Source organism: Crocodylus porosus, unplaced genomic scaffold, assembly GCF_001723895.1.
Source record: "Crocodylus porosus isolate Cpor-Errol unplaced genomic scaffold, CroPor_comp1, whole genome shotgun sequence".
Taxonomy (NCBI): domain Eukaryota; kingdom Metazoa; phylum Chordata; order Crocodylia; family Crocodylidae; genus Crocodylus; species Crocodylus porosus.
This window is the reverse complement of record NW_017728911.1, coordinates 36,348,939-36,376,608: the sequence shown is the minus strand read 5'-3', so window position 1 is coordinate 36,376,608 and position 27,670 is coordinate 36,348,939. Positions and strand designations below refer to the sequence as shown.

The 27,670-nt window shown below is 47.8% G+C and overlaps 1 protein-coding gene across 2 annotated transcripts; it reads left to right on the top strand.

Annotated features, from left to right (window-relative positions):
* The first annotated feature begins 4,474 nt into the window (after nt 1-4,474).
* On the top strand, nt 4,475-24,551 carry CILP (cartilage intermediate layer protein). 2 transcript variants are annotated; one of them, XM_019533819.1, is made up of 8 exons: nt 4,475-4,667; nt 7,606-7,754; nt 13,552-13,635; nt 18,214-18,399; nt 19,600-19,914; nt 20,078-20,186; nt 20,693-20,850; nt 21,494-24,551. In XM_019533819.1, exons 2-8 carry the CDS (start codon nt 7,694-7,696, stop codon nt 23,770-23,772), a joined length of 3,192 nt encoding a protein of 1,063 aa, XP_019389364.1. In that variant the 5' UTR covers nt 4,475-4,667; nt 7,606-7,693; the 3' UTR covers nt 23,773-24,551. The 2 variants fall into 2 exon arrangements, with proteins under 2 accessions (XP_019389364.1, XP_019389365.1); XM_019533820.1 differs by lacking the exon at nt 4,475-4,667 and adding an exon at nt 4,685-4,832.
* Nucleotides 24,552-27,670: the final 3,119 nt, after the last annotated feature.

The window sequence follows — 27,670 nt, the reverse complement described above, 5'->3', positions numbered from 1 at the left end:
CCGCCAAACCCACCCACCCCAATCTTGCAAGCCTTACTCTCCTTCCCGCAGGCCTGGCGCTGGTTGCAGGTAGAGCGGGCTGGAGCAAAGCTGGCCTACAGGCTTTCTTTAACCCCTTTCTCACTAAGGGAACTCCTGCCCCACTACGGGTCCTTTTGCCCAAATTTGTTCCACTTCCGCGTACCGTGTCCTGTGCTTCCTCACAAGAACAAAGCAAGCAGAGAGCGATCCGTCTCACTTTTAGCAAATTTAGAATGAGAATACCAGCTGCTTCCTATGCAGTGGCTTCGAAGGAAGTGTTGCCTATGTGAAGAATAGGGGATCGATGCCAGGAGGTCTAGGCAGCAAGGCACTGAGTGCTGCCTGCAAAGACCTGAACGTGCTTTTCTGCACCTTGCAAAACCAAGTTCTCCCAATAGTTAAAAATCCCACTGAAGAGCACCGAACACTATAGTTCACCCCAACTTGGCAAATCACTGAGTCTCTTGGGCTGTCTGCACCAAAGGTACAGACTGAGAGGGGATTTGATAGCTCGCTAGGGGCTGGAAGGGACCTTGCAGATCATCGGGTCCAGCCCCCCCCGCTCTAGGCAGGAAGACAGCCGGGGTTAGGTGACCCCTGCGAGGTGACTGTCCAGTCTCCTCTTGAAAACTTCCAGGGCAGGTGACTGCACCACCTCTGAAGGGAGCTTATTCCACAGCTTTTCCTGGTATTAAGCCTGAAGCGGCCTTCCAGGAGCTTGTATCCGTTGGTCCTGGTCTTCCCCAGGGGTGCCCTAGTGAACAGCTGTTCACCGAGCTCCTGATGCGCTCCTCTGATAGAGTGGTAAACCACTACCAAGTCCCCTCTCCACCTTCTCTTCTTTAGGCTAAAGAGGCCCAGATCCCTCAGCCTTCCCTCGTATGGCTTGCCTTGCAAGTCCCTGATCATACGGGTGGCTCTTCTGTGGACCCTCTCAAGTTTTTCCATGTCCTTGTTGAAGTGCAGTGCTCAGAAGTGGAGGCAGTGCTCCAGCTGCGGTCTCACCAGTGCTTCAGCTCCCTGCAGGGGGGCTGCAAAGAGGATGGGGCTGGGCTGTTCTCCGTGGGGGCAGACGACAGAACAAGGAGCGATGGGCTCGGGTTGCAGCAGGGGAAATTGAGGTTGGATATTAGGAAAAACTCTCTCTCTGGGAGGGGGGTGAAGCACTGGAATGGGTGACCCAGAGCGGTGGTGGAAGCTCCGTCCTTGGAGGTTTTTAAGGCCTCACTCAACAAAGCCTTGGCCGGGATGATCTAGTTGGGGCTGGTCCTGCTTTGAGCAGGAGATTGGGCTGGATGTGACCTCCTGAGGTCCCTCCCAACCCTCATTTTCTATGATTCTATGACCAGCGTACAAAAACCTTCTTAAATCTGTGTAATTTTCCTATAACTCCTCCCCTTGTCAACCAGGGGAAAATGCTTTGTCCAGTTTAAAGACTAGCAGAGTCTGCTCTGCCTTAAACAATCCTGTGATTAAAATGACCCTTAGCTAAAGGGCTGCTTCCATGCCAGGCCACCCAACCAAGATGTAGAGCCAAAAATCAGCGCCAAAGTGACCAAAACTTAAAAAGTATTTTCACTCAACTGCCTCTCCTGAGCAAGCCACATCAGAAAGAGCTTAACAGGCCACAAATCCGGGTAAGAGGAAAGCAGGCTGTAAACATCAATCTCACTGTAACTTTTCCTGGGAAATCCGATTCGCAGTAAGTCTCTCTAGGTACATACCTTATTTTTCATGCCCTTTTCTGCTCTCCAAGCATCCAAGTCAAGACAGAAGCAGCGGACCAGAAGCCAAGAACAGGAGCTGCTGCTCCTCCGAAATTCAGGAAGTGCTTCGTCGACTTAGAAACCTTTGTGTGGCTCGTCTGAAACCAAGAAAATACACATGCTTCCTAGGCTGACTTCCAAAAGAGCTGGCAGCAAGCCTTACACATATACTATGTACACATCCTGATACCTCAGTCTGAGGTCTCCACACTCAAAGTCTATCTAGGCTGCAGGCTAGTGAGGCAACCCCCCACCCACATCTTCTACTAGCTAGTTTTACACTCAGCAGCACGGGGTACAGTGTGAGCAGCAAAATCCAGCTGAGAACCAGGCGATTAGCTCCAGGCTGCGGCTGCTACGTTGCAGTCTGTTCCTGCTCTGACCCAGGAAGTTGCACACCCAGAAAGGAGCTCAGCATCCTCTCTCCTTGTCAGTGCCAAGCACCAAAGCATCTGGGATCTAAGTGCTGGGTTCGCTCTGCTGGAGGATGAGGGCTAGCCTTGGAGTTGGGATTTGCACTCCAAGTTCCCAAGACGCCAAGTTCCAGTGTTTTTGGACCCAGAGAGGCTTGTATATCCTTTGCAAACCCAGGCTGAATCACGAGCAAGCCTACAGTTGGATCGACTTATGATCTGGGCGGGGAAAACCACCCTAAACTCTGCTGTTTGGGCTAAGGCTTCAGGGGACAAGGTCTATTAGACTGAAAATGGAGCCAAATTCAAAGAAAAATCACCTCAAACCAACCAGATAGAAGTGCTGCTTGCACCCTCACAGTAAAAGCATGGAGCTATATGAAGTCCCAGGACCGATCTCCATAGCGTGCTAGTGACATTTCAGCAAAGATACACTGAGATGGTGACTGTATGAAGAAAAGACCCATGCCTATATTTCAGGACAGACTGGTTTGCCACTGAAATGGAAAACTAACTCCCCCTGTGGCTTCCAGTAGGCATAGGATAGCACCACGCTCAGACACTGCAATGAAGGACATTCGAAAAACCAAACGGATGAGATACATAAAAGAAGCAGGCCCAAGTCCCTTGTGTACCTGGCAATTACCAGGGCCCACGTATCACACGATGCGCTCTGCCAAGGGGCCAACATTGTTCCTTTGTTATTGCAATAGCTTCTCGGTGATCTCGTGTGTTTTTGTTCTTTTACACTGAGGACATAGACCTTGCATAAATGCAGCCCGAGACAGGTTGCTATTTACGTGACCATCCCACAAACATTTTCTCTTCCCTCTGGTCCATCTGGCAGCAGGAACGGGAAGGATTCGGTGTAGGGGCAGCGGTCAATGCAAGACCCCTGCCAAATTGCGTGTTCTGCTTCACACTCAAATTAAAACATAAAGAATTAGCCTGTGCCCCAGCTCCCACTGCCTGCGGTTACGACGGCAATGCTGTATGCAGTGATCCCCAGGAAGCTAACTGACAGGCACAGGTGTGGAAGGGGAGCAAGCACCACTTTGCTGGCCTGGCTTTAAACCGAGTCCGTCTTGGACACCACTGGACAGTGAATGTCAAAGTCCATCTTTGTTCCAGTGGTCCAGTTTGCCTCTGCTTTAAATAAGGCCTTCACTGAAGGCCGAGTCTGGCTTCAGTTTGCAAGGACTAGCCAAGGGACAACCGTATTTATGGCTGTGTTGGAAAAAACATTCTGTTTAGGTCTGGACTCATTAGCGAGCCTTCCCCCAAACTCTCCGCTAGCTCACCCCAAGCTGCAGTGGTCCTACAGCTCTCCGCTTCCCCCAGTTATTTGGTGAGCCCTTTAGAGTGACACCAGCCTCAGCTCCCCCTTCATCTCACAGGTGTCCGCACCGACTGCCTTGCTAGATCCTGATAAGAGCATGAGAACAGGGATTTCCCGAGTCAGGCCCTCCAGCACGGTGTTTCACTGCTGGGAGAGTAGATGCTGATGGGGAGGGTGAGCAGGCCACGTCCAGAACATGCAACCCCCTGCCCTGCAGCGCCCAGCATGCAGAGCCTGCAGCCCTATGTGCGGGGCTCGAGACCTACCGATGGACATTCGCTCCAAGTTTGTCCAATCCCCTTGTGAACGCCACTAAATGAACACGCTCCCAAAGCCTATGCCGCACTCCAGCCCCCTCACCTCACTCAGCTGCCTCCTGCACCCAAAGTCTAAGTCAAAGAGGAGAAGAGAAGAAGAGAATGGGGTGAAGTAAAAAGAGGAGCAAAATGAAACCATTTTCCCCCATTAACAACCAAAGAAGGTTGCACCCTGGGAAAAGCTTGAGAGCAATGAGTGGTGAGGTGGCTCTGGGGTTGCCTATATGGGGCTTAAGTCAGCACCAACGGCTTTGAGTGTGAACCTGCCCGATCCCAGCACCTTGGTAACACACAGAAATGTTCAAGCGTGTAAGTCAACAAGGCAGGGGCCTTTTCTAGCTATTCAGCCCGTGTCTGATTCAGCCCCACAAACAAAGCATCTGAACATCTCCAGGCAGCAGCAGCAATACTGGTATCCCTCCCCGTCAGCCGATCTGGTCCACAAGGCTCCTAGGACAGGGCACGAGCAATGAAGAACTCAGGTCCCGGGCCGTCCGTATTTTACAGGGCAACGTCTATGTCCTCCTTCAACTCCTCCGCTCTCTGGTTACTCCTCTGGGCAGGCACTGCAGCTGTTCAGCCCGCTGTTGGCTTGCCTCGTTGCAGAGGAGGCTTGCGTGTGCCCTCACCTTGCTGAGAGATTATTCCGACTATGGTTCCCTCGCTCTTAGATCTGTTTGCCTCTGCGTCCTGTGGCTCGGTGCCACTTCTGAAGCTACATGCTGCGCTATATAAGAGACCCCAGCAGCTTCAAGCAGCTGGGAACGCTAGTACTGTGGTCCAACTCAGAAGCAGCGTACAGGAAACTTTGGTAAGCTGCAACTCTCTTTCTCCTTAGTAACGCACTGTAAATTCCTTAATCTGTGGCTGCTCAGAGAGAAACGAACTTTTGCTTCACTTCTCGTGCCACGGCTTGGCTAACAGCTTTACAACACGCAGGAACAGAATTTTCCTTAATCATTTTAGAGGATTTCATGTAAGTAGTGCAACTCCCCCCCCCCTTCTCTAGGGTTTTATCCCCTCTATGCTAAAAGTACTATATAACTTTTAACTTCTGATAAAGACTGAGTAATTGTATTTGACTAATTAAGGCAGAAAGAGCTATTAACTGTAAGAGGAAATCCATTAATGGCATGTAGAGGGAAATATTTCAGGGTGACTGATTTGCTCAAAGGCTCTGAACCTTGCAGAAGTGGGAATATAAGCAACGCAACGTAGTTTAATGCAAGCACGGAGCAGAGCATTAGCCAAGGCAGAAACGAGCTGCTCGTTTATAGTCTACCTGAATCTGTGCTTTGGAGAAAAGTCTGCTGACCTCTCTGCATGTGGATTTTCATGTTATACAGCCCTTCACATCCTTCAAAGCACAGGTTTTCTTCTCTAGATTTCAAAAGTGGATGAAAAGCCCAACGTCGGGTAGGTTTCAAATCAGGAAGCCTTTTTTGTTTCTATTGGGCTGTTTGATCTAATGGAAGGGGAGTATGTTTCTATATCATGAATAGCTCCTGCCTCCGAATCCTCTTTCCAGCAAAAAAGGGGGGTTGGGACGTGTATTGTGCACAAAGCACTTAACCCTCTCTGGTTTGGTGGAAACTTCAGCTTGAAAGTGATCACTTCTTAACACCCTTCCAAAAAAGTAGACTGGTTTCTGGGCTTTGTTCACCTTATGCCAAAGCGGGAAATGTCTTCATTTGTACTGCCTGGGATTTGCATGAAATCCCTTTTTTTAACAAGCTACAGCGCAGCTCCAAAAATAGCCTCCAAATGGGAATAGACTTTTTAGTTTGCAGTGATATTTTTCAGCTGCTGCTAGACCCACACTTTCATGTCCTTGCTATAAAGCCATAGTTATCCCTGCCCTACTGCTTAAACCATGCTATAGGACATATATAATGAATATATTTCTTATCCCTATATTGCTCTCTCACAGAGACCTCATGAATACTGCTTGCTAACAGCAAGTTATGGTCACTATGAGTTGGCCTCCTCATCCCCCATCAGGTAAACCTTATTCTTATTCTGTACATGGTAAATTTAGGCAAAGAGTGGTTAAGGTGACGTTTTCAAGTACGTCCACTAATTCTGAGCACCTAAGATGAGGCATCTACACTGCTAGGTGATTCCAATAGGAAACTGTGATGCTCAGATGGATAACCAAAATCAATTAGATGATTGGAAACATCAGCCTAAGGGATCAGAAACAACCCACTAATTAGCAGAGCTGCAATTAGAACCCAAAGAGCCTGAATTCCCAATCCATGGGCTGTACCTACTCGTGCTGTTATAAATACTTGGCCAAGGAGTAGGACATTATATTTTCAAACCAGTGAGCAAACAACAGCCCTTGCAAGATCCTATAAAACTATGAAACTATCCCTGCCACGCTTGTGGCAGCATTGGGACTGGAAATCACATCACACCTTATGCTATTCCACTTTGCAAGCACAAGAATGACGCCAATACCAGAGGCCCGTGACCCACCCAGTGCCTATGGCTCTGGGAGCTTATCCGGATACATGATGCAGTTACGTTCTCTTTCTGACCCATATTTACTACAGCGATAACTGCTCTCCATAGTAATCCTATGGCACTTCTGTCCCTCTTGGAGGAAGGTTTAAGTCTCAGCTGGAACATGGCACTGTGGAGCTTCGCCGTTGCAGCGGCCCTGAAACTTCATCACCGTGTAGAAACTTAATCTATTTGAAAGGTCTTTCAGAACAGCATGGTCTGCAGAATAGATTTAGGGGCCTGGCTTGACTGGGCTAGGTGGAAAACTGCAAGGAGAATGTAAATATGATACAGTGTGTGATACACTGCTCACAGCTGGACGCAAATCAGGAGGAGCCTGGTGAGATGAATGGAAACATACTGGGATGGGAGGAAAATCAGCCCTAGTGTTTGCAATAAGAGGAAGAGCAAGAGCAGGGCAAGTTCCCAGACCTCTGTTATATAGAAAGCCAGCTGAGACCAGTTGTCTCCAACCTGTGCCTTGCAGAAGACCCTCTGGCATCACCTGCAGGCACTTTTTTGCTTTCCCTCTATGCAGGTTTCTCCAGGTTGACAGGGAGAGCGAAGTCGGACGTTGCCAACCACATGTTACTTGCTAGTGTTGCCCGTAAACCAGTAAAGGGTGAGAGCTGTGTATCTAGTGGATCATTCTGGTCTTTACTGGTCCTGAAAGCTATGAGTCAGGAAGTGATGTAAACAGTGATAAAAGCAACAGATCAGGTCTAAGCGGGTCAAAAACCAGGTGGGAGTAGGTGGGTATAGCAGGGCAGCATATTCTGCTTTAGCAATATTTACACCAAGCTATTGTACTGGGAAGGTCTTAACATTATCAGAGACTATAATATGCAGAGCCATTTACTCAGGGCTGCCTCTGGCCCCCCTTGTTAAAGCTATGCTTCATGAAGATGGGAAGAGGATATAGTCACCTGGAACACAGTCATCATAACTCGATCATGCATATTTCTAGCAGACAAGCCTTTATCAGCTATTTAGGGCCTGAGGCTACCACCTTGCATTATGTTGAATGGTAGCCTGTTCTGGGGCCAGCTTTACTGGAAGCAGCTGTGTGCTGGGGCCTGAAAGCAGCCTGCCTCTGCCTGGAGTAATGTGCCACCCAACATGAGCAAGACTGGTGCTCAATGAATTGTCCTCCACAGCTTCATCGAAAGAGCCATCTCCATCCAGGCCTCATTGAACGATGCTCATTGAACCAGGCCTATAATGACAAACTCTCTCCACAGGTGACTCCCTTCCAGGGAAGACAGTTATCTCCATTGCAGGGCAGGGGGCTCTGCAAGTGAAGGACAGCACCTGCTCCTGAACCAAACAATGATCCTAGCAGAAGGATGGATCTTTTCTCTTCTCCTCCTTGGAGCCACCTCTGTTTCAGGTGAAGTTGAAACCTTTCTACTTATGTTGGGGTAGGGACTAAAAGCTGTTGCCTTCTGATGGCTCTTCGTGACATGACTTGTTGGCTTTGTGGCGGGCCAGTAGGGGGCGCTCCTGAGTCGAGCCACCCACCTCACTGCGCCCAACCACCTTCCAGGCTCAGAGTGCCTCCCTGGGGGTGCCTTACATCTGGCCAACCCCCTTCCGGGAGCACACCCACTAGCCTGGGGGTTCCACTGCCACCACCCAGGGCTGGGCTTGATTCTGGCTCTGTGCACCCTGGGAAACACAGGCCTAGTAGCCCTCGAGGGTACTTGATTCACTTCAAGAACTTGGGATGCTTCCCTCGGTCAGAAGCACAAGTAGTGGTCTCCCTTAGTCAGCCAAAACAAGGGGACCCCAAGGCATAATCTAGACCCACTCCCAATAAGTCTCCCACACTAGGTACAAAGGAGAACTTCATTGGTTGCAAGGGGTAGGGTTAGAATAGGGTGCAGGGTAGAGCAATATCAGAGAAATCCCATACAACAAACTCGTCTGGCTGGGTACCCTTTGATCACGCATCTGAGTTACTGCAAGCTATATACCTCATTAAATCTCAGGGATCATCCAGAGGCAGGCCGTTCACTGATCATGAGTTTTGAGAGAGAAAGCAAGTTTCAGATGGTACAGCTCTCCTTTCTCTGAGCCTTTCTCACAGCTGCTGCCCCCTCCCTCTCGGCAGTCCTTAACTTATATAGCCCTTGTGACCTCATTTACCTGGTCCAAAGGAGGCCAGCATCTGTTGGCTGTCAGCCAACCAATTTGAAATGCATCAGTAGTTGCTGGGCAGACTGGCAGTTCCTAGCTCTCCAGGGAGCCCAAGCCCCTCGCCCAGGCAGGTGATGCCAGTCACGTAGGCAGAGGGAGCAGGTTTCCCCCTCCCTCAGGAACGTGTCCAGCTCAGGTTACCTAAAGAGACAGGGTAAGATGTGTCTCTTCTGTTGGGCCCATCCTAACCAAATTGTCACAGAGCAGAGTTTTTGGGGAGAAACAGAGGTGGCCTCCTGCCACAGGCTTCAAGCCAGTTTCCGGCAGACAAGTGCCCACTTCACAACAGTAATTGGCACTTCCTGCAAACCTCACTGGCTGCCCACCTAGCCCTCCTTATACAAGGTACTTACAGGGCTCCCTTTACCGCAGTCCCCTTACTACAGTCTCTCGTATTCAGCAGAACCTGAATTCCTCACTCGGTCACTTTTCTCAGCGCGGGACTGTGGCAGTGCCCCCAAAGGGTGCAACTTCTCCGATCAGCTGTTGGGACCATAGCTGAGCACTGGAGAGGGGGTGCCCTTTGAAGTTAAGGCTGCAGCAAACAATGGAGCAGCTCATCCTTCACTTATCTGCGAATGAAGCCAGCTGTGAATCATCACCACAAGGAAAAACCAGAATTCTACTGTATTTATCTTCATGATGCTTCAGTAAGATGGGGAAGAGCCACTTTCCCCATTTCACAGATAGAAACACAAAGGGACAATGGTCCAGAGCCTCCACTACATAGGATCAGTATATCAAAACATGGAACTGACCCCAGGTCTCCAACATACCTTAGCCAACATCCCACTGAGCCTCCTCCATCCCTTGATAAGGGTCCCACAATTGTTACACCCATTGCATCCACTCCACTCAGCTTTAGGGCCAGGCCCACTGGCATTGTGAGCAATGGGCACAGCTCTTTGCCACCTGGCCATCTCTCAGCAGAAAGGCCAAGGAGCACTTTGTTGCAAGTACCCAATTACCCTATCGCCCCACAAGCCTCATCTGTTCTGGGGATCTGCCCCCATATGAGACATCATGTCAGGCCAAGCCTGAAGCCTGGTCCCTAGTGTGGACCAGCAAGGCTTTGATATGCACTGATGCAGGTTACTCAGGGTTCAAGCAGCCAGAAGCAGCACTGGAGCAAACACTGGCTTATACAGTCTGCAATAGGGATTAGCAACAATGCAGTTACACATGAGTGGCCGGTCAGCACCCGGTGGAAGAAGCAGACTGCCTTAGAGATGGTGTCCTCAGAGCTGGGTCAACAGGTGCATGGGACAACCTGGGGAAGGGTTACTTCTTGTGCAGTAAAGCACAGCAGGTTGCCCCTTTCTTTCAATACAATGAAGATAGCACTTTCCAGACCTGTCAGTGGAGAGAGGCGGAAAACGAATGCAAATGTGACACTTTGCAGAGAGACAGAAATGAGATTTTTGTGAAAATGCCCAGATTTTGGTTTTTGTTATGGCCAAAATCTTAAAAGCATGCACGTGCATTTCCCTGGGGACATATAGCAGAGGCACATAGTTGTGCCGCTGCTATTTGTCCCTGGGGAAGGCCCCTGCAGGAAGCTGCCTCGGGGTGGGGTAGGAGAGGCTGGAACCAGCAGCTGGGCCTTACCTAGGGCCCTGGGGGCCTCCTGGGGCTGCAGCAGCAGCAATTTGGGTGTGCAGAGCTTGGCCAGCAGCCAGAGTGTGGCTCTGGCCAGCCAGGCTCCCATTTCAGGTGCCGCATGCTGTAGACACATGTGCCACCCTGGTTTTTTATTTAAGCAGTTTTTTAGATGCTGGGATTTCCTGGTATCTAATTTTGGCCCTGCACTGCAAATACGTAGTGTGGATAACCTTTTCCTGTGTGCTGCATGTGTTTCGAGGTGCCTCAAAATCCTCTGAGGTGCCATGAAGTGCATGTTCCCGTTCACCTGGCCTGGCACATGTTATATTGCAAGCCATTGCTGCCTGCCATTCCTCCGCCTCCTTCTTGCCACACATTAACCAAGAGTCCTGAATTTCATTCCAAGCATAGCTGATCCCCTGTAGTACAACCAGGTAGCTGCTCACTTGCTGGTTTTGTCAGCAGTTATCAATCACCTGTACTCAGGATAAACCGCTCAGCCTTGAAACTCCTAGTTCATCCATCCAGAAGAGGAATGACCTTGTTGCTCCCTACAGCAGCACAGGACCAAGCATATCCCTTCATGACTGAAATCTCAAACAGGCTCAAATCAGGGTTGCTAACAAGGAGTCTTCCCACTCTCTTCAGTGGGCTTTGGGTAAGGCTGATAGAGAACCAGTGTTTATGGGTGTGTAAAATGGGGGTTTACTTTGCCTTAAATTGAAGTGGTGGGCCGTGTGTAGATTAAACGAGGGGCACGTGTGCACGACCCTTTAAAGCGGGTTAAATGCTTTTGAACCGCTTTAATGGTGTCAGTGTTTGCATGTAGCAGTGGTGTACTGTACATTAATTCCAGCTGCTGTTGCAAATTCGGCGGCATAATGCGTCTTAAATGACTTGGGGCACAGCAAAATAAAACTCCTCCAAGGAGTTTTAATTTGCTGCCCTACAGCCGCAGGGCGAAGCTCTGGGCTCCGCGCAGCTCAGGGGCTCTGCAGGAAGCCCATGCGGGCAGCCTGGCAGCAGCCCGGGAAGGCACGCTCTGCCCAGGAAAAAAAAGCAGTGATCTTTTTTTCCCCCTGGAGCCTGCCTGCCTGCCTGAGCTGCGTGGGGGCCCGGTGCTTCCCTCCGCATGTTCCCCGGGGACCACCTGAAGCCAGGTGCTGCCTGGGGGGGCCACCACTGCCGCAGAGGGAAGCACCAGGGGACTGCTCCGCCTGCCGGCAGCTCGCCCTCCCCTCCCCGGTGGAGAGGCAGGTGGCTATTCCTACCTTCTTCACTTGTAGCTGTGTAGGGAGCTCCAGACAGTTGTATGTCAAGACAGCTCCCTGGTCACAGACAGATGTGGAGAGGGACACGAGGGACGCGGGCTCAGAATGGGATGCCTATGGCCAGGTGCCCCCAGCTGCAGGGAAAGGGCGCGGGGCCTGGGAGAAATCTGCAGCCTTGAGAGCAGGTTCTTTTTGCCCCTTCATCACCTGCATCGGCCAAAACATTGGGTTAAGGGCACAGCGTGCAGTTCTGGCCCCAATGAAGTGACCAGGACATTCGCCTTCAGTGGAGCCAAGATTTCACCCTGGGGTTTAACTACGGCATTAACGTAACAAAACAGCGGCGTGAGCACTGAAAGGCACACGTCATTTTTGGAGCGGCTTTTGAGCAAGTCATGTGTGCTGGAACAAGAGCATCGGGCTAAGCCTCTGGCCATGTTGAATGGGACTTTTGCTGTTGGCTTTGCTGAGAACAGGTTTGGGCCCCATGGGGCTGCACAGTAGCTTTTCATTTCGAATTTCTGCTGTTTTGCAGGCAGGAAGGAAGCAGAGAACATGGAGGGGCAGAGGTTTCATCGCCAATGCCCATGCCAGGTCTCAGATCATAAAGCCATTGTCCAGGCCAGCACCAAGCGAGTGCAGAGCAGGAGGGCTGCCAACGACCCCCACTACACTGGCAGTCTGTGCAAATGGAAAAACAAGTGCACAGCCCGCAAAGACACCCCCTCTTCCAACCACGCAGGGCAAGCTTCAGGTTTCATTATTCATAACGTAGATGTTATACAGTCCATTTCAATGACTTAGATAGTCCTTGAGGACACCAAGGGACTTTATCTTATGTGATCCATCCCCACAAAGATGCAGCGATCTCTGAGCTGGAACACAGCAGTTATGAGAACCTGTAACGTACCCCTGTATCCAAATGGCAGTGACCAGTGGGTGCCTATTTACCTAAGTACTTCAGCCATATTGTGCTATACTAGACTGTAAGTACAATTCCCCCGGCCATTTCTTCAGTGTTCAATATCACCACCTCCCAATATGACATTGAATCAGTCGCAAAGGCGTAGTCCCTACATAAAACTTCCACATCTCCATTTGATCCGGTCACTAAACATTACCAGCCTCTTCCCTTGTACATAGTGAATGTGCAGCTTTAAGTAGCTGGTCCTGATGCTAATAGCAAAACCAGCTCTGGAATAAAGCTGTGTTTTTGGGCTGCCCCACATTCGCACAGAAGCGCGCCGTCTGGCTCCCAGAAAAGCCGACCTTTGGAGATGCTGCAGCCTGCAGAATTTATGTCCTACTCATGTCAAATGCATAAAGCTGAGATGGACACAGAGACCAGAAGCAAAAAAAAAAAAAATGTGTTGAGTAATAAGGCACAGCACACTGGGATATCTGTAGGACAAGGGCTGTGTTCCCCCCTTACAGGGGTAACAACATGCAGAGCCCGGCTGTCATCCAGGAAAGCACGCTGCAGCCTGGGTCTTCCTTAGGGAAGAGCCTGCTACCCTCCAGCTCCCGACGGAGCCCAGCTATCTTAGGCTTTTGCAACTCGGTCACCTGGGTGTAGGTAGGTGGGATGGGAGGAAAGGACACTAATGATGTTGTTTGGCTGAGAAAGAGGCCAGAAAGCCGGTGAAAGAGAGTCTTGGGCCTGCTGCTTGTGGCGGGGCCGGGACGGCTGCGAGGTCCGTCCATCTTTGCAAGCAATTTTGAAACAAAAAGTATCCAGAGCCACAGGTTTAAATTTTATGGGGGGGGTGCAGACCCTTGCATCTCGGCAGGGTCAAACTGGATCTACATCAGTCTCCCGACAGGCCGCTAAATCCTAGAGCGGCTGAATGAAAACGTAGGGAGCCCAATTCTGCCATCAGTTACCAAGTTATTGATGGATGCACTTAAGTAACTAAGAGCTGTGCTGAGCCCTGCTCCATCCGCTTTAGAAGGATACCTTTAAAAATAGTTATTTCTAGCTGCGCTACGTCAGGTTACCCAGCCTTTGGACAGGGCCAGCAGTGCTAACGGAGGGTAGCGGATTAAAAAGAAGAGCGCTCCCCCTAAAGCATTATTCTCTTCTGTCTTTATTCATTTGGTAACCCTCTTCCCCAGGTGAGAGGGCTCTGAAGCAATCCACCAGCAGGATCCGGATGGGACAGCGACCCCTCAGTGCACTTGCAAGGCACGATGCAACGAGTAAGTCCTTTTCTACCTCTGGTAGCTTTGCCTCGTGGGGACAGAAGACATTTTGTACCCTTATATTATTTTTTACCCCTTCATTCGTGAACAGATCCAACATGTTGGACTAGCTGTGACACTTAGGTAATGGAATAAGTGTTAATCATTGCCACCTCCTGCAGGATTTGGCTATCATTTAAATACACGACTGGCATCTCGCCTGGAATAGTAAAAGGTTGGCTATAGGACCACAGCCCATATGTTTCGCTGGCATGGAGCCTCACAGGCTCGACGTAGGCATGAAAGGTTCCCCAGAGAGGAGGGAGGAACAAGGGAGCCTCGACTGGGGAGCAGCTGCAGTAGACCCACTCCTTGCACAGTGAAATGACCCGAGATCAGCCCTTAAAAAACGGGGCTTGATGGACATTGATCTCTCCTACCTTCTTCCTCCACCTCTTCAACAGCAGTCTGCAAGGAGACCGTGCAGGCAGAAGGAAGGTGCCCTGGTAAAGCTGGGTTGGGCAGAAAAGCAAGTAGCCCCCCCAGTCATTGAGGTCCTTTATAGCTTGGCCCCTATAGCCATCACAATGGAAAGACGACCCCTGTGTTCAGCACCCAGGGCTGTATTTTCTAACGTGTCACTGCAAAAGCTGGATCAACCTACGTATGCTCCTGACACGGGGGCACATCCAGGCTGCTGCAGGAGGGGAAATGTAGCCCAGCTGCATCCCCCCATCCATTCCCCCCATTAAGTCGGTTTGAGCCTGGAGTTGATGTAATCCACACTCAGGTCTGTGTGGGGAGGTGGTTGGAGGGCGAGGAGGTGAAGTGCAAAAACCAGGTAGAGTATAGGTCAGATCTTCAATTCCTGGGGGTGAGTTGAACTGCACCAGTTCACACCAGCTGGGGACCTGGCCCCCCGCAGCCTCGAGATGAGCCTCTGAAGCCACAGAGCAAGGATAAGGCCTGATAGACTCCAACTCTTGCTCTCCCTAGCTGCGAGCAGGTATGCTAATAAGCATGCATGTGCAGCCCCTGTTGTGCATCTGGTCCTCTCAAAATGCTAGAAGAAGAGCCAAGGCACTTAACGGATTAGGCTGCCAAACACCAACCCACTAGAAAGGGCCCTCAAGTACTAGCTGATGCTGCATTGCCCTGGATACAGCCTCTCCGCTAACATATCCGTCTGCATTTCCAGCATATAGAGCAAGGACACAGGGCATTTCTTGGGACTGAATGCCCACGCAACGCTAACAACCCCTTGAGCCAACACTGCCCATCGGCTCTCCCCAGCTGTTTATTAATCCTCAGGAAATTCCCTGATGCCTCAAGCGTTATATTTAACGCTGGCCACCATCATCTAGGATTTCAATGCCAGCAGACCCTGAAGGAGGTGCACAATCATGCTGCTATGGCAGAGGGACTACCAGACTGTCACAGCCAGTACGCCGGCCTCCCCATCCCCCTGCACTTCGTTACCAGTTATTAGCAACCAACTTCCAAGGGAAGTGGTGCTCACTCCTACCTTGGGGGTTTTCAGAAGGAGGCTGGATAATCACCAAGCCAGGGTCATTTCACCCCAGCGTTCAGTCCTGCCATGGCAGGGGGTCGGACTCGATGATCTGCTCAGGTCCCTTCTGACCCGTCCAACTATGAAACTACGAAGCAATGCCTGGCTGTAGGGTGGGGAAGAGCTGTTCGCCTGTGGTGAGTTAAAAGTCCAGGAAACAGGGACATAATGCCTGCATTTCAAATAAAGGCACTGGTCTCCTCCATCTGTCAGGACAGTAGCAACTTGTTTCCCACCCCCAGCTAAGTTAAGCCTTTTTAACAAACTAAGGACAGAGATAGCACAGCCATCGGAGGTGACCTATGCTTCAAGGGGAAGGAAAAAACACAGTGCCCCAGATACCGACACATTTTGATTCTAAATGTTATCCCAGACAGGGATGATCTCTTTTACCCAGGGATCCTAAAGCACAGTACAAGCATCCAGTACTAAGCATCTCATGAATACCCCACTCAGGGAGGTAGAATTATGCCCATGTTACAAACCCCGTGACTTACCCGTAGTAACGCTGAGGAGTTGCGGGTGGTATCCAGGACTCGCTCCCCGGCCCCCTCCTCTGCCCACTAGCTCAGGCTCCATCCTGGGAAGAGATAGAAAGAAAAGCTTTCCCGGCTGAAAGTAGGAAGCGACAGGAGTGACATTGCCCCCCGCCGTCAGTACTGCAGCATCCTTTCTGTTATCTAGATCATGGGGAGTGGACCGCGTGGTTCAATGTTGATCATCCTGGTGGCGCCGGGGATTACGAGCGCTTAGAAGCCATCAGGTTTTACTTCAGGGAGAGGGTGTGTCAGAGACCCACGCGAATTGAAGCGCAAACCACAGACTGGGTTCCTGCAGAGCAGACGGGCCAAGTGGTCCACTCTAGCCCACGGGAGGGATTCTGGTGTTTGAATAAGGAGCAGCCTGCAGGAAAAGCCTGCTTGAATTATGCTGTACGCTTCCTCTGCCCTACAGGTAAGTGTGGCGGCTCTCCCCGGGGTGAGCAGTGATGTTTGCTGCGTTACGTCTTGAGCGGTACAGTCCAACCTGCCATCCAACAAGACTATGCAGATACCAGCCTTGCTTGCAAGACTGCATAATCTGGCGCCCTGCCTACATCTTTGCTATTGTCCATGCTCTTAGTTTTTAGGCTTTCACCCCTACCTACCATACGCTTTCTCCATTTTCCGTGGCAGGACCTTCAACCTCTTCATTGTAACCATGGGCTCTCCCTCTCCACCTTCAGATCTGCCACAAGATCTGCCTACTTTCCTTTTTTCTCATCATCACCCTCATCACTACCGCTATCATGTATTCCTAGTCCATCATTACAGCCTCCTTGTCTCTACTCAGGCTTGAACCCACAACATTTTGATGCCTCTAGCCCCAACCCAGCAGAGCCCATGATTTCAATGGGACAACAGGTGTATTTACAATTAAGTACACCCATAAGCATCTCTTTGGCTTTGGGACCAGAGTGCTGCAGGGCTGAGGCCCTGTTATGCTATTTTTCTGGGTCTTGCCTTATGTCCTTATCCATAGAGCTTCTCTCATTGAAGTCAATGGGGGAACTCTCATTGGCTTCAAGAGTACAAAATTGGATGATACTTCTCTAGCTGGTTGTATACAGATCACGTATTATATGAATAACGCTTGCTGACTTCCACAGGAGATCTGGGCCCCATTGTGTTAGCCACTGTATGAACATATAGTGACTGGCAGTCTGTCCTGAAGGGTTTCCGATAGGTACTACAGACATGAAATAACAGGCAAGTGCCTGAAGGCGTTCCCATTCTTCTAGCCCTAGTCCAAATGAAAAAGCACAGGTCTGCAGGACATGAGTAAAACTGGCCATACATTAACTGTGCATCTGAGGTCAGAGGCAGCTGGGCTGTTGTGAGGGCACCTCCTTGGGAGATGCATCACCCGGGGCTCCCTAGTGATGGAGCTCTGCCCTGCCCCAGCCATAAAGCAGCATCCATCACAGCCCGCAGGAAGGGCTGTACCTTGTACAGTATCCTGTAGGACCACTGCATGTCGCACAAGAGCCCCTGATCAGGCCATCAGAAAACAGGACCTGAGATGCCAGCTTGCCAGCAGTTTTAAACTGTCCATTTAAGTGGAGACGCTACCTTTCAAAACAGCCATTATGGTTCTGGGACTGCTATAATGTAGTTTGTAGTCCCCAACCATAAGAGCCCATTTAAAAGCATCTGTCTTTATAAGAATTTCATTTTCCAGCACGGCTATTCAAAGTTAGCTAGGCATCTGTCTGCCTTGCTAGCCAATAGTCTGACTGCCTAGCTGGTTTATAACAACTCAGATGGATGACTGCATTTACGAAACAACGGATTTGTCCATATTTAAGTTAAAAGAATTGTTAATACATATCGTATAGTACCTTTTTAAAGTGCTCAGCGTTGACCCATGCTTTGTCATTTTGCCAGACAGGAGTTCCAGCCAATTCCTTCTAATAAGTTTTCAGAGGAAGTCTTAAGTGCCTAATGACACATGAAACCATTACTGCAAACAAGTTGGCCCAAGAAAAGCTTTATAAATATACAAAGTAGTATTGTTCTGTTCTGCTCGCAGTAAAACAGGAATAATTCTCACAATGAGGGATGTACCTGTTACAAGGAACAATACTCATTTAATTATGATCAGAATGATTAGACCAGGTTGTGCCAACTACCTTTTGTCCTTCCTAATTGATTTAAATGTAAATCTTTTAAAAAACAAAGGCAAGTATGATACATCGGCCCGCATTTAAATGACAAGGTATGATTTAATAGGGAACAAAGTCATGAGATAAAAACACAGTATGCTGCCTTGAATTTTACTTTAATGGTTTTTAATTCATTAGCGTACACAGGCTTCAGGCAGAATCATTCAATGACAACTCTTCACGTGGTTTGTCTCAGATCCTTTAACAGCTTTTGGGGGGTTTTAAAATCTAAAGAGATTAAAAGATCTAAATTCAAGTGCATGAAGGAACATGCCGTATATGTCATGTGTGTCTTAGTAACCCGGCAATGATGTTATTCAAGGTACTTTGCTGCAAGATTCAAAAAAGTATTGGTCTCCATGGTCGAAATGGAGTGAGTGCTCAGCAAAGTGTGGCCACGCCGGTGTTCAGAAGCGCGCCAGGACCTGCCTCGCTGAACGCCTCTGGGGTCTGCACTGTAATGACGCGACTGAGGAAGGGCGGCTCTGCACTGGACATGCTTGCTCAGGTGCTCGCATAAACTCGATTATGGTGTCCCTGACCTATAGGAAATGATGTCATGGTCTTGTTTCAGCCCCGACCGGCCAGGAACCTCCCTCAACCCCCCTGCCCATAAGCAAGCAGCCACCGCGCCTGCATGACAGTCACCTCATGGTAGTCCTGGCGGGTCAGGTTTGAAGCACGGTGATGGGGCTGGATGGGGAATCAATACTAGCAGCGTTTGCTGGTGATCTGCTGGCCAGTTGCATGGTGCTAGCCCTCTCCTTTGCTCGTTTGTGGCTGTTCGGTAGGACAGGACAGGACCCCTGGGTCATCAGATCGAATCATCGGCTACTGTAGGCAACCTCATCAGATAACTCATTCCTAAACCTATGAAGCTCTCTCTTAAAACTACTACTTCCCTACCCTTATCAGAGTCGTACTCTTTACTCTTCTCATGGTTGGAGACCATGTTCTGTTTTCCAGCTGACATTTCCGGTAGTCTCCTAATTAGTCTCCTCATATTACAAAAGTTGCCACAGAGATGTTGTGCTACCCTGAATGGGGCAAGGACATGGCTCGAGTGACTGTGAATGGATAGCGGGTAGTCCCACAAAACACTCGCACTTTCTCTAACTGAATCATGGCCCATATTAAAGAGGATCGAGTATCACAATTTTGGAGATCGCTTAGATCTTTCATTATGCATTGGTATCCCCTGACAGCGGCATCTCCTACTACTCCAACAAGGACAGAATTGAGGTTAGGGAGTTCGTAGGTGCAGAACATCTTACGGGCTGGCCTGGACTGTGACTTTCGCACTTGGATCTGTAGCCAACCCTCCACAAAAATTAAGGCATTTGGGTTTGTAACTTCAACTTCTCCCGCTGTACTGCTAGGGCCCGGGTACAAAGTGAGCAGCCTGTTCTGGACTCCAGTTTCTCTGAAGTTTAATGGTAAAAGGGTTGGAGAGGAAATTTCCCTTATTTCGAGGCAGTTAGCTGTGGTTTCCATTGACAATAATAATACATTTAAAAGCTCTCCAGCCCATCTGCTTCTAGGACACAGAAGTTGACCATCAGTAAATGTGTGTTTTGGATCAAATTTATTTTGCATGCAGTACCTGCCTCATTAAATCTAAATGACAAACAGGCCTGGGAACTATAATGTAAGGACTGCCAGGCCGAGCCTCGGTGCTGCAGTTTAACCTGGAATGCCTCTTTTCCAGCCTGCAACATCACTTGCACCATGGGCCATGTGAATGCTGACTGCGATGCCTGCATGTGTGAGGACCACGTGCTACACGGGATGGTCTCCCTACCGGATGGTGCGCCGGCCACTGACGCCGCGATCTACCTGCAGTCCAAGGAGATGAAACTCTTAACCAGGTCGGACAGAAAAGGGAAGTTCTGGATTCCTGGAGTGTGCCCGGATGGCAAAAACATTCTTAAAATAAAACAGGCCAAATACGCAACTGCTACTATCACCGTGCCCAAAAGCTCCAAGAGACTCTCAACAATCAACGTGCACCTGAAACGAGCAGGTAATGAACAACAAAGGCTGAATGCCTGAAAATCCTTCCTTTGGTCTAGCAAATGGCCCCGGTGATAAAGTTTACTGCTGGGATCCATTTGTTGCGAGTATTCAGCAGGTATAAACACGATTAAGAAATTGTAAAGAAGAATGGATTTCCTTGTCTCCCGCAGGCAAACCATACCTTGTAAAGAATCCGGTGGACAAAGCAAGAAGAGTTGGGCAAAGTGTGGCACTCTGCTGTGACGCTGTTGGGAATCCTTCGCCTGATCAATATATCTGGTAAGAAATTAAAGGCAGACCCAGAAGATAGATCCCAGTTAAATTCCCACTGTAGCATCTGCTAGATTTTTACCTCATTTACCAAGTCATCCATCAATGACAACACAGACGCAGGCAGATGTTAGAGCTGCAATGTGAATGCTTATTTTAGAAGTATGCAAATAACTAGCATATCATACAGGTTCCTAGCTAGTTGCCAATGCATCCCTCAGTGCCAGATTTGAATAGCAGTAACATTATCTGGATAAACCCAGTACTTTGTTCTACTTCGGTACCTTTCATCTTGGGGTTTCAAAGTGCATCAGGAAGTTACAAGTTTGCAAAGAGCCCAGGAGGTCCTAATATTAGTGCCATATTGCAAGTGGAGAAACTGAGAAAGAGAGGTTTGGTGGCTCTTCCAAGGTCACGCTGCAAGCATGGGGTAAAGGCAGGAGTGTCACCAACAGCAAGCACAGCTTTCCTTTGTTTTATTAATTTGCTGGATTTTTATGATTTGTTTCTTAAAGGTATCACAATGGGACTTTGCTGGATTCCTCTGTGTATAAATATGATAATAAGCTGGTGTTAAAGAACGTGAAGGCAAACCAGGCAGGAGAGTATTTCTGCAAAGCTAGCAATGACGCAGGAGCTGTGAAATCCCAACCCGCCAAACTTTCTGTAATAGGTAAGAAAAGTTTCTGTAATAAGTAAGAAATGGATTAAGCAGCTCAGGAGCTGCTGGCATGTAAAAAATTTGCAGCAATTTTGAACAAATGTTGCAGAAATACTATTCATAGGGCATACTATTCCAATAGTAGCATATTAATGCAAGGAAAATTCACTATAAAAGTTGGGGTTTTTCAGGAAAAACTAAAACTTTGTTAGGTCACCACCAACCCTAATTTAAACACCGATACAAAGCAATTGCTCTGTTCACTTGTTGACATAACACTACAGTAGATCAGTACTTTTAAATATTGGGACACAGGCAAGAACACGTTAAGCGCATGCCTAAGTGCTAAAGTCCATCTCTGCTCAGCAACACAGCCAAGCAAGGAATGTATTTGATTTCAATGGATGGAAGTATCCATTTCTGCAGTGGAGGCCTGATCTAAATCATGTGGTTTAAGTATGAGATTAGCTAAACCAGAGTTAGAGGCATTTAGCTAAACAGAAGCTTACAAGTAATTTGTTTGGTGGGTTTGTTTGCCTTTTTTCTGACTTTAAAAATGTATTTCTATTGATACAACATTTATCAAACCCTGAGGCATTCACAGAGCACAGCAATGAAGCCGCTCTGCACTCATTAACAAAATCTGTTTTAACAGCGAAACATGAAGCGGCCTGCAATCCCAGACCCCACAGCTACCTCATTCGACTCCCACACGACTGCTTTCAAAATGCGACAAACTCTTTCTACTATGATGTTGGTAAATGTCCAGCAAAGACGTGTGCCGGGAAGTTAGAGAAAGGACTCCGATGCAGAGACAGCGTTGCTTACTGCTGCGGGGTCTCTAAAATGGAAATGCGGGAGATTTTGTGCAGTGGCTATACACTTCCTACTAAAGTCGCCATGGAGTGCGACTGCAGAAAATGCACCGAAACCAAGGTGACTGTTCGGGGAAGAGCCGTAGCTGCAGATAATGGTGAGCCAATGAGATTTGGCCACATATACATGGGGAACACCAGACTCAGCATGACCGGCTACAAGGGAACCTTCTCCATCCACATCTCAGCAGACACCGAGAGACTGGTGCTCACCTTTGTTGACCGCCTCCAAAAATTTGTGAATACAACAAAGGTTCTGCCATTCAAAGAAAAGGGAGGAGCTGTTTTCCATGAGATCAAGTTGCTCAGAAAGAAAGCCCCCGTTACTCTAGAGTCCGCTGCAACCAACACGATCCCCTTGGGGGACATGGTCGGAGATGATCCGATAGCTGAACTAGAAATTCCTCCCAACACATTTTACAGGCAGAATGGAGAACTCTACAGGGGCAAAGTCAAGGCCAGCGTGACGTTCCTTGACCCAAGAAATATCTCCACCGCCAGCGCAACACAAAGCGACCTGAACTATATAAATGAGGAAGGTGACATGTTCCCGCTGCGCACGTACGGCATGTTCTCAGTGGACTTCACTGATGAAAGAGGCACGGAGTCTCTTAATGCGGGCAAAGTAAAGGTCCACCTTGATGCCGCTCAAGTCAAGATGCCAGGGCACCTAAAGAAGATGAAACTGTGGTCACTGAACCCAGAGACGGGATTATGGGAGGAAGAAGGGGACTTCAGACTTGAAAAAAGCAGGCGTCGCAAACGGGAGGAAAGAACATTTTTGGTTGGGAATATGGAAATCAAAGAGAGGCGGCTTTTCAACTTAGATGTGCCAGAGAGCCGGAGGTGCTACGTCAAAGTACGAGCCTATAGAAGTGAAAGGTTTCTGCCAAGTGAACAGATTGAGGGGGTTGTGGTATCAGTGATCAACATGGAGCCACAGGCAGGTTTTGCATCCAACCCAAGAACCTGGGGTCGTTTTGACAGTGTGATCACTGGTCCCAATGGGGCTTGCCTACCAGCTTTCTGTGACGATCAAAACCCAGATGCCTACTCAGCTTACATCTTGGCAAACCTCGGGGGAGAAGAACTTGAAGCTGTGCCCTCTTCCCCCAAACTCAATCCAAATGCCATTGGCGTCCCACAGCCATATCTCAATAAGCTGAACTACCAGAGGACTGACCATGAGGATGCTAATGTTAAGAAAACAGCCTTCAGGATCAGCATGGCCAAACCGCAACCAAACACTGCAGATGAGAGCAATGGCCCCATTTATGCCTACGCAAACCTAAGGGAATGTGAGGAAGCTCCATATAGCGCAGCCCACTTCAGATTTTACAGAGTTGAAGGAGGCGAATATGACTACAACACAGTTCCCTTCAATGAAGATGACCCTATGAGTTGGACCGAAGACTACCTAGCGTGGTGGCCTAAACCCACAGAATTCAGGGCCTGTTACATCAAAGTAAAAATAAACGGCCCCCAGGAAGTGAACATCAGATCTCGCAACATGGGCGGCACGCACCCGCACACGGTTGGCCAGCTCTATGGCATCAGAGACGTACGCAGCATTCGTGATGTAGACCAGCCCAACCTTTCAACGGCCTGCCTGGAATTTAAGTGCAGCGGCATGCTCTACGACCAAGACCGTGTGGACCGCACGCTTGTACGAATCAGTCCCCAAGGCAACTGTTACAGAGAAAGTGTCAACAGCATGCTCCACGAGTACCTAGTCAATCATCTTCCCATGGCTGTGAATAACGACTCAAGCGAGTACACCATGGTGGCTCCTCTTGACCCTCTCGGCCATAATTATGGGATCTACACAGTGACAGACCAGGACCCTAGGATAGCCAAGGAAATAGCTCTGGGAAGATGTTTTGATGGCACATCTGATGGTTCTTCTAGAGTGATGAAGAGCAACATAGGCATAGCATTAACTTTCAACTGCGCAGAAAGAAATGCTCCACAGCAAAACTTATTCCAGTCTCTGAGGAATTCGGCCCAGCGGTCCCCACGAGGTTTCCAAAGAGACCGAGCGAGTCTCAGAAGGCAATGAGGGAGCCGCACTGGTTGGGACACAGGGAGAGGAATTAGCCTAAGTGGAAGTTCAACAAGAGCTCAGTATTCACCTGCACATTAGAAACATACCAAACCATCAATAAATAACCTGATACAATATAGTCTAAAGATATTACCTACCTGCAAATACGCTCATATAAACATATAAGCTCTAAAGAAGCTAGGCAGCCTTACTGAATTTCTCAAGACATAATAAAGGTACATAAACATCTGATTTCTACAGTGTGCCCCGAAGGAAAGGTATGAAGCAAAAAAACATTTGAGGCCAGGAGCATTAGAGACTTAACATCCTTTACTAAATGCAACCACCATAAAATCCTTCTGTCTGATATGAAACAGCTTCACACTTTAGAATAAAGGGGAAAAAATCCCGAGGTTAAATATTGTGCATAAAATATTGCCTGGCGTGCTAAAGACTTTGCCAGCCCAAGTACATGGACAGTAGTTGATGACAACTAAAGGACAAAACTGACTTCTTCATCCTGAATTCAACTGCGAGATTTTGTACTTGAAATGTAAATAATATTTTTATTTATTTCCCTGCTCATTTTAGATCTACTGTATGTATGCATTGCTAAATCACACAGTGCACTTACTTTATTTCACATAGTTTGCAGAATCTGGGAAAAATAAATAAGTCGCATGGGTTTTTCAGCTTCACTTGGCCAAAGCTACAGCTCTATTTTGCTTCTTGCATTATTCGAGTTGAGTCCCCATTCCACACTAGAGCAGAGTAATAAAAAGATCATTTTTGTATCTCTGATTGTGCTGTTTTACATCTATGCTTGGTGCATCTACATAAACATTCAAATAGTAGAGCTGAGCAAATAACAAGCAAGGAATAATTTGCTGAATTTCATCTCCCCCCCAAGTATCAATTGACAAACGCTTCCAAAATTTTCCATTTGAGCCAGATTCTGGCTGTTCCAACAAGGCAGCGCCTAGCTGGAGAAGACTGATTCACTGCGAACATGCTGTCTCTGAACTCCAGACAAGTGGCTACCAGCTGGTCCCACACCCATCGAAGCCAATGGGAAAACACACACTGATTCCAGTGAGAGCAAGGTAGCACCACTCAGACCCAACGAGCATCCGTCATCAAGGACACTACACAGAAAGAAAGGGATTTCCTCATTCAGTCACAACCAAAATTACTTGGGGCTTATGCAGCCTGACCTCCAGCTGAGCTGAGATCCTGCTGTGGAGTTTAGACTGAAGCACCCAAGGTCATTTATAAAATATTCTGCAGAAAACAGGAAAAAAAGTTATATTTTAAAAAATCCTGCTGTTTGAGCAGGAGTAGCTAAATGCTACAGTTACCGGTGCACTACAAAATGTCACGAGATCTCCTGCTCTGCATGGTATTGCTTTTACTCTCATTCATTAGTCTATAAGGTACAACTCTACCCTGCCTTCTGCCTGATCTCCGACTAACACAGCTAACTACCTCTCACTGTCTTTACTTGAAATTCAAGATGAGCACGCACAATCCAATTGCAACATCCCTCCAGAGTCCAAGTACTGCAGCTCCCCTAATGAACTGGCAACTTAGCCCTCAAACTAAGCCTCAGTGGAGGGTGAATGCATGTGAGGTTTTGGCAATTTTCCCTGCCCTCTGAAAAGAGAACAGCTGTTCTGCTTAGCCAGCACTGATTTCTGATTACTCAGGCTGCCTTACTTGACCTCCACACTAGGAACTGAATCATGCTAAGGTGCTGGCACTTTATTCCACACCTTATCAGCAAATGCCCCACTGTGTGTGCTCTGCAAAAATAATCAGTCCTCAATACTTACTAGGTTACATGCTCATATACCGAAAGGCTTTCCAAGCACTGCTTTCAGAAACTTGGGCTGAGATCTTTAGAGGTGCCTAGAGAATACAGATACCCAAATCTCATTCATCTCAACCATCATGCAAAAGACACTGGAAATCTTACAAATCCTCTTTTCTGCCATAAAATTATTATAATAAAAGTGATATTTTTTATATATAAGTGATATTCTCAGACAACTGGGAATTTCCTAACTGTGGCTATAAAAATGTGTTTTTGTATGGGAGAATAATTTAGTAGCCTTGAGCAAAATGGTGTTGGTTAAAAACTAAAATAGCAAGGAAACCTGAGTGACATTGGCTACAGCAAAGCTTAAACATTATTCCTGAATTATAATTGTGTATGGATTTATTGAATAGTTATGGTGAGCCTCAATAGAGGCTTAATTGGTCTTCATGTTTTAAAAAAAATATATTTTTTCTGCATCAAGGAGATTAGGCTATTTATATATGGCATGAAGAGAGGCAAGGCTCAGATGCAGACAGTGCCATCTGCCGGTTCCTGAATGATCTTGAATAACAAAGTCACAAGTAAGGAAACATTTTTTGCTGTAGTTGGGACTGAAATCGGGGCACTTTGCAACGGTTAATTGCAACGAATCTTAAACAAAGTATAATCTGAAGGTTTTCTCCTTTACTCTGATACTAAATTCTTGACACAAAAAAAATCCCTCTTCCAGGGCTTCGCTTCTATGATAATGCCTGATACAAATGTTGAGTCTTCTTTCACAGCGCTATCAGCTGATACCAAAAAAATAGCACTGATGCTCTCCGATCTGATGGTGACGCTGTTGAGTTGCTCCATATCACTCTAAAATGTGGCTCATGAAATGACAAGGGGCATGCTCCAATGACTGAGTGGTTCTGCTGGATGAATATTAATATACAGCCAAACACAATGGGATTCATACTCAGGCTTTAGGGGTGGTACCAAGATGATTTTCTTTCTGCCCAAACTTGCTGAAGGCATCATCTTGCTGTAACGGCAACTTTATAGAGCTGCAGCCAGGTCCAAAAGCAAAGACGTTTGAGTACCAAAACCAGGGACATAAGAGGAATTATTTTAAAATCACTTCTGTGACTGAGGCAGATGAACAATATAGGCTGATGGCCAGAAAACCTTTAATCCCAAATCATCTGAGTGTTCAGCAGCTCATTAATTTAATGGAAGTTGTATCTCATCATGCCTTCTGGCCCATGCTGAACAAGCCTTGACCCATCTTTTCAATCCCTTGGGATCAAAAAAAAATGGGGAAACGCTGGCACTACCCATGCTATCTGTCTGGAGACTAGAGCACTTCAGTCGCTATTATTCAATCATAATCCCTAGACTACTTCTAAATTAAATCTGCCCCAGTATTCCTCATACTTCTATCACAGAGCGATTTCTATTACTACTTTCTTCAAAAGACTTAATTATGACACTTCACCACTGATCAGCTTCTCAAGGATCTCGCAGTGGGCAACTGCTGGTGAAGAACAGCAGGAAAAAGCACTGAAAAACAATAGTTTTAATGGCTAAACACACATCTTCCCACTGGGAGTGGTACTGAAAAGAAAAAAGAAGAGGTCAGAATTGCTGGCCCAATGACAATTGATATTTTAATATTTTTTTTCAATCCCACATTGTAACTGGAAGAAAATGTCAAAATATTAGACTTTTTTGTGGAACAGAAGAGGTCCAAGAAATTTCAATGCAGAAAGAGCAGTCAACCGAGCATGTAGCTTTGGTTTCACAGATCAACTGGAAACATTTCAATTCAGCGAAAAACTCCATGATCTGGCAAGGTGACTTATTTATTTCAATTCTATAAGAGTTGTAGTCTTAGTTTCTCACAAACCCATTTTTTCCCTATAGACTGGCCTCCCAAATAGACTACACTTATTATTTTTAATTTTACTGTGACACTGAGACCCCCTTGCCATGAACCAGGATCTCATGGTACTAGCTACCAGGCAATACACAGAAGAAAGAGATGCGGGACCCAAAGAGTTTACCATCTAAACATAAGACAGGGTGACAGATAGCTACATACAAGCAGTT

Bases quoted from the DNA above. Each gene is read 5' to 3' on its own strand.
- CILP (XM_019533819.1), top strand. From the start codon at position 7,694: ATGATCCTAGCAGAAGGATGGATCTTTTCTCTTCTCCTCCTTGGAGCC. The intron at 19,915-20,077 runs GTAATGAACAAC...TGTCTCCCGCAG, and splicing joins CGTGCACCTGAAACGAGCAG to GCAAACCATACCTTGTAAAG. The intron at 20,851-21,493 runs GTAAGAAAAGTT...CTGTTTTAACAG, and splicing joins CGCCAAACTTTCTGTAATAG to CGAAACATGAAGCGGCCTGC.